The 7,271-nt window shown below is 45.5% G+C and overlaps 1 protein-coding gene across 1 annotated transcript; it reads right to left on the reverse strand.

Moving 5' to 3' along the window:
* Positions 1-362: 362 nt before the first annotated feature.
* On the reverse strand, positions 363-2,102 carry LOC147423769 (uncharacterized). The gene has a single exon (XM_086502132.1). The coding sequence runs from the start codon at positions 1,719-1,721 to the stop codon at positions 657-659; it is 1,065 nt and encodes a 354-aa protein (XP_086358258.1). The 5' UTR covers positions 1,722-2,102; the 3' UTR covers positions 363-656.
* Between the last annotated feature and the right edge of the window lie 5,169 nt (positions 2,103-7,271).

Below are 7,271 nucleotides of genomic sequence, written 5' to 3' on the forward strand. Positions count from 1 at the left end.
ATTCCATAATATTTTATTTTGTCATTTTGTCATCTTGTTATTCTGACTTTGTATCAGATCTACCACATTGTAACTTTCTAATCTCATAGGTCACTTTGGCCTTTTGAAGAGTTAATATAATATTTCATTTCATTTCTTTCTTTAATTTTAATTTTTTACGCAAACAATAATTCTCTCTCTCTCTCTCTCTCTCTCTCTCTCTCCTACACACACACACACACACACACGATGTGGAGAGAGAGAGAGAGAGAGAGAGAGAGGGGTTGGGGGGGGTGCCATAATACCTGCTGCGCAGGTTTCGGCCAAGATATGAGCGCGCGCGTTGAGGGCGAAAATGGCCCCTGCGCGCGCGGGTTTGCCTTTATTTCCCACAATTTTTTTGCGTCGATATGTGTGTCGATATGCGCGTTGATATACGCGTGGAAAATTTTGTCTTTCTATGCGTATTTCCACCTCCATATCGACGCGCATATCGACGGTGTGTAAGAACCTCGATATGGGCGTGGAAAGGTACGGGCGTCGATATATAGGGCGTCGATAACTTTGGGTGTGTTTAGTTGATTCACCTGTAGGGAAAAGTAGTAAAACAGTTCTCTCAGACTTTTCGTCTGCTAAGTTATGTTAAAAAGCCTGTCATTTCGATCAGACCAAATAATCTAGAAAAATTCCCCTCTTATTCTATTCCAGACCACTAAAAATAACGACACTGGATCACCCAGAAGTAATTGTTTCCAACTTAAAGTGCACCCAAGCCCAGCACTCAGAGGTGATAGAATCTTTAGACTTTTGGGGCAATTCATAAAGAGATGTGGGATGTCCTCCTCAGCCCTATTGCATCTCATGCAGAGCGCAGTGCCTAGCCTTGCAAGCCTCATTCTATGTCCCGTCCATACTGCCTTGTGGAGGATTAACCAGAGCAGAATTGAATGTTTGGCTGGGATTCCTCTATTCCAAATTGCCTGAAATTTGAAGGCCCATTGGCGGCGATCCAGTGAAGTCCTCCATTTTCTGTTGAGTGAGGTGTGTAGTGGTTCTGGAAGGTTTGGGGCGAGGGTGGGGGGGTTAGGCAAAGCATTCCCACTAGACCAATATATAGCCTTGGAGGAGGGGTCAAGGTCGCTCAAGAGTGTCCACTCCAACTCTTTTGGGAAGAGGGATTTCCTGCTAGCAATCAAGGATATTTCCCAGGGTTGCAAGTTGAATTGACTTGTGAGCTCGGTTATGGAGAGCCACCTGTGCTCTAACCTGTGCCACAAATTTCTCCACGTTGTAATGCCCTTGTTATGAATGCGCTTTGCTATCCTACTCTGAACCTGGTTGAGGGGGGGAATCGAAGGCATCGACCACCACATTGATTCATGGGCTCTTAGGTTAAGGATGTTCTTTGAGTCCCAGTTAATTCTTAGGTGATTTCTGTATCTGTTCCACGCTCCCCACAACGATTTAAGGAGGGGGGAGCCACTGGGCGTTATCTCAACAGGTCCGAAGAAGATTGTTAGCCATGGAAGAGGGTGCATCCCATTGCTCCCTTTAGTTTCGAATTTGCTAATGTTCCTAAACAGCAATGACGCCCACTCCTCCTCCGGATTGTCCAATGCTATGAGGATGAGTTTGATTGCTAGTTTGTCTGCCCATCTGCTGAAGTTGGTGAGTCCGAGTCCCCCTTGTTCCTTGGGGAGGCAGCATACATTCCAACTAACCTTGGCTAGGCCTTTTCTCATCGGATCACTTGACCAAAGGAAGTTTCTACATGTCCTGATTATGTCTTTCAGCTGAGAGTCATGGGGTCTCCACAACAGGAGGAAAAACAGGACATAGCAAGAAATAAAGTGCTTGATGACCAAAGCCCTCCCTGCAATATTCGCTTGAAATCCTGTCCATCAATTTAGTTTGGAGGAGAAACGCTCCAGTACCTCTGTGCCATAGATACCCTAAACCCAAATGGGATGCCTAGCAGCCTGAAGATGACCCCGTCTTTTAATATTGAGCATCCTTGTTCTGTAATCCACCTTGGGAGTGGAGAGGGAGAGGCTCTAATTCCAGTCTTGGAATCCGAGATCCCTTGATGATCCATGTTTTGAAACATAAGTGCAAAGGGCACAATGAAGGCATGTAATTTATTAAACTTGTCAACATAAAATGCGGAGGGGGGGGGGGGGGGGGGGGGGATGCAACTTAGAAGCAAGACATCCATCCCAAATTTGCTTCGTTGATAGGGTTAAGTCAAATTTTGTCATGAGCAATAATGACAAATTCAGTGTACATGAAAGGGTACAGAGCCAACAAAGATAAAGGCAGCGCTATGGCCATCACCAGCTAGGATGCATTCAAGAAAATAGTTGCTCAAGAGAACATTAGGACATGCTCGAGAGAACAATTGCACAAGGACTATCGAGACAATGACAACCCAAGGTTGGTGGACGCACTTTACCCAAGACAAATGATATCAATCTCACAATTGATATAGCAGTATTCATGGACACTCATCAAGAATCAACAATAGCAAGTAGTGGCACACAAGGCCCAAAAGGGAGATTTGAGGCCATTCAAGAACATGAATGCCGGAGAGAGACGTCGCATAATCCCAAAGCATCCAACATGCTAAGATCGGGTGATACATACTGTGTGTGTGTGTGTGTGTGTGTAGAGAGAGAGAGAGAGAGAGAGAGAGAGAGGCCTCTCTCTAACACTTGAACCTTATTCCTCTTCGTATATCTTTATAGATCCTCTTTTCTTCTCTCAACTTCATTTGCATCTTTATCTTAACTAGGGGAAGATGAGTTGTCACCTTGATGTCAATGTTGAAAAATGGCTAACCAAGAGAGGATAATAAAGATAGTGTCACAACAGGGTTACAATAATCTATGAGAAACCTACTGCATTCATACCTCCTATTTCGCTCTAAGTCATTTGATTAGGACAAATCTATTCAGATTCCCTCCCGGTCTATTTCCCAAGCACGCAAGCATGTGCAGCTCCTGTCGTTCACACATCGTTTGCGCTACCGAGCTCCTCAACACCTGTTGCGATCCTCTACGCTCCCCATTCCAGTGCTCCGTGGATTGCCCCCCTCCACACCTTTTCGCTTTCCTGCAGTGTTGCCTTTCACTTCAGTCCTGCATGGACCAACACCTGTATGCAAGCGAGCACGAAAGCGGCACCTCTATGGCAAGCCCAATCGATGCAGGTGAACACGGGGAGAGAGAGAGAGAGAGAGAGAGAGAGAGAGACCATAAGCTGCTCGCCCCCTCCGCCCAGCCACCTGCGTCGTGCTCCCCCCTTCCTCCGCAGGCTTGCAGGGACGAAACAGAGAAGAGAGACAGAGAGAGAGAACAGGGCTGCACCATTGGTGTCAGCATCGCTACCAGCACCTTTGTGCCACCTCATCATATGTTGGCCTCAAGCCTTATGCCAAGACATCATGGCCCTACTACTTAGCACGTAAACCCTCCCTGCTACTTATGCCTGCTTCTGGCTTTGCATATGTCTAGTCGAACAAGCACCTCACATCTCCCTTCCGTCTCTCTGTCTTTGTCTTGCAAGTCCGTCAGGGATGGCACTCGACACACGAAAGCATGGACAATTGGCTTCCTTTCTCTCTCTCTGCTCTCAGCATAACTAGGCACATAGCGGCAACGCATTCAACATACAAACCAATTATTGACCACAACTTTGCCAGACACCACTCCCATTCAACATTAGCAGACCACGGTATCCGACCATTGACCAATCTAAGCAAACAAAAAAAAAAAACGTTTCTCTCTGCATCAGCTTGTCCTCAGACGCTCTTCCTACCCTGCTCTTGCGTCTCTTTGTCTCTACACCTGCAACCTGCGATGTTGCTTGCCTCGAGGGCAAGAATCCCCCATTGCACCACATAGTTGCAAACCCTTTGGCTTGGGCATACCTCGTAGGGAGAAACTCTCCATCGCACCACACAATGGAAGAGAGAGAGAGAAAGAGAGAATGCGTCACGATGGAACACAGGCAACAAGAGACAAAAAGTGAAACAGATGGAGCCCGAACCTGCCCTTGCAGCACGTACACATGACAATTGAAGCTCCTCGAAATGCTTGTACAGACGGTATATACCCTAGCTTTTAGCTTTTAGTAAGAGAGAGAAATATCTACTGGCATTGGGACTCCTCCACGTGGAAAGAGGTTTTTTTTTACCTTTCATTTTTCTTTTGAGCCCCAATCCAAGGGATCTCTTTAGATTCCATCTAATTCAAACGTTGGCACTACCTACCTACCTTGACTTCTCAAATCCAAAAGTCATAAGTTTCTCCAAAGCTTAATCGTTGTATATGGGTTGACAAGCATGTGGGTTTGAGAAGAGTATCGTCCACGATGTCTGTTGCCTTTGCACTTGGGAGCATAAATAACATGTCAAACCTTGCAAGAAAGGAGAAATATACTTCATGTGCTTAAAATGGCTATTGAGTCTACGCCCCCATTAAATGGAATCTACCCAGATATCCTCTCTCTCCTCTCTCTTCCATCTCTCTCTACGCGACGCTCTGCCCTCTGTCCTACCTGTGTAGAGATGGCCTCACCCTCCTGCAGCTCGATCTCTGCCTGTGAAACAGTCGCTCAGACCAGCTCACTGCACTCGCCTCCTCTACAGCTCGATCTCTGCCTGTGAAACAAGTCGCTCACACCACCTCACACCAGCACTCTCGCTGTCTCTCTCACTCTACCCTCTGCCGGACCTACGCACCCATGGCCACACTCTCTTCCAGCTACACACATCGCTCGGAGGAGCTCTCTCCGTGTCTCTCTCGCTCTGCCCTCCGCCGCACCTGCGAACCCATGGCCACACCCTCCGTAACGATTGACAACTCCGTCGTGCGAAATGACATTTCTCTCTCTCTCTCTCTCCCCCTTGCTCTTTCCACGTCTCTTCTGCACCTCCCGCTTTCTCTTTCCACGTGATTCCTTCCCCTTTTTCACTTCAAATTTATCCAAAGGATCTCCCAAGATACCCCTTTATCCAGCTGCTTCCAAAATTGGGGACACCTACTGGCTAGGTCATGTGGCAATCCATTAAATAAGCCCAGCTTTATGTTGCAATCGATTAGCTCATTTTGATTTATTGTAGCCATCCAAAGTTTGGAACTATCATGAAAAAAATATAAGACGCTAGCTTTGTGTCACTCATTGTCCGCTCGTTAAAATGATAACACTTGCCCTCAAGGCATTTGGTATTTCCCTTTTTTAGATACGGGTTATACAAATTGACAAGCGAGCACTTTCGAGCAACAAAATAATCATGCAAGTCCCTATGGATTTCTCTCTCAAGCACAAACATCCAAGCACAGAGAAACGGGCATGGGATTGTTATATGATAGAGCCATCATGTCTGTTGTTCTAACACTCTCCACCTCTATTATCCACTTGGAATACATTTCCATTTACAATCTTCAAAATTTGTCCAAGGGCACTTTCCCAACTTATCAATTGATTCCCAAGTGCACACCACGTAGTGTTCTCTAGTGGTATGTACCATTAGAGCAGGCCTCTTGCATTCACTCTCCTACAGGTAGCAATTCATTGAAGTGTAAAATGGTTTCTAAGAGTAGAAGGTGATCAATCTCAACCAAGGGCCTAAACATTAATGAACAAAACATAATCAATTAGTAGTCGAGAGTACCTAGCATTAGAGAGCTTTCCTTATCGTCTGCGGACAAGCTAGATAAAGAAGTTTATAAGTTTTATGATTTCTTGAGCTTGAAGCAGTATTCTGGAAAAATCAAATTCACAAATATACAAAATTCCCTTTAGGATAGATTGAAAGAGGAAAATTTTCAAAAAAAAATCAACAACTTTTACAATTTTAATTCATTTCTAAAATGTGCATGCCCCATATCCCCATGAGCAGGCAATCTACTTTATGTGAGGTTGCAATAGCACACAGAATGCTATTGAATAGTATGAAGAAGATGAATGGTTAACCGGGTATCAGCGATTGTAAAGGCGAAACCTCTATGTAAGGGGTGGTTGAAATACCCCTCACCAAAATTGCAACGGTCATGATCACCTTCAATTTTGCATGCTGATGCTTTTTCTTAAACCAAGGGTATGGGGCACACATAAATCTTTGGATGGGCCCTTTAAAAACCCAATATGGGGCTTATGGGGGAGCCCTCTAAGCTAAAGCACACTTTTCCCAAACACTAGGCCACCTTGAAAACCAAAGTAATCTAAACCGTAGGCACATACTACTGGCGGGTTGAATAATCAAAAGAGCTTATTGAAGGTCGGGGGAGAAGGTGACAATGTGCTTGGAAAATTCAAGAAAATAGAGTTAAATTGTAAAAAATGCAGATTCTTTAAAAAAAATCTCCTCTTTGAATCTACCGTAAAGGGAATTTCATATGTATGTGAAATCGATTTTGTCTCGAACACTGTGTAGCTAAAATAAAACACTAAGGTCGACATGGTTTTGAACTCCTGCAAGCCACGTGAAAGATTGCACGCATTGCACTAGCCAACCATCACATGAGCTGCATGCAATTGCACGTCAATATTTTAAAAAAGTTAGTCGTTAGAACGTTCGAGTGAGCTACCAGCAACCTGCTTCACACCTACTCGCCCACCTTGTTCGTCTTATTGCTAGATCCTGCCCAATGTCGCTTTGGTGACCTTGCCCTCCTGCAAGTGGGACGACCCACCTCCTTCTCCTTCTTGGCTTCTCACAAGCCTCGCTTATACTTCTCAAGCTAGCAAGCTCTACGCTATGTGTGTGTGTGTGTGTGTGTGTGTGTGTGTGGGAGAGAGAGAGAGAGCAGCAGAAGCAGAGCAGCAAGCCCCACATTTGATCACTTAGAAATTAATTTTCAAAATGGTGACGACAAACTGATTCGATTTCAATACATGAAATCTCCAGAAATTTTGTCTCACTGCCTCTTCTTCCATAACGACATGGGCTCACGAAGACCGACACGGGATCACGAAGACTTCTACCTATTTTTGCTAGCCAGTCCACCCAAACATGCTGTCGACACTGCAGAGCCTTTATATTACGTGGTGGCGGGGCTCTCCCTCAGGCTCCTTGTCGCCGCTGACGAGCAGTGCTCCCTGATTACACCCACCCCCCTCACTAGCTCGTCATCTCACTGGTACATGATCATCTGTTTGGCTTTCGCCACTTTGATCCGAGGGAGCATCTGGGGAGATTCGCGCAACAACCCTTCTGAAAAGCTTGGCACCCCTACCGCATTGACATTTTTTTTAAAAAAAATTAGCCCTCCTTGGTCTGCTGTGCAACC

This window comes from Adiantum capillus-veneris, chromosome 26 (assembly GCF_014529385.1).
Source record: "Adiantum capillus-veneris isolate H3 chromosome 26, ASM1452938v2, whole genome shotgun sequence".
NCBI classification, from domain to species: domain Eukaryota; kingdom Viridiplantae; phylum Streptophyta; class Polypodiopsida; order Polypodiales; family Pteridaceae; genus Adiantum; species Adiantum capillus-veneris.

Bases quoted from the DNA above. Each gene is read 5' to 3' on its own strand.
- LOC147423769 (XM_086502132.1), bottom strand. From the start codon at position 1,721: ATGAGAAAAGGCCTAGCCAAGGTTAGTTGGAATGTATGCTGCCTCCCC.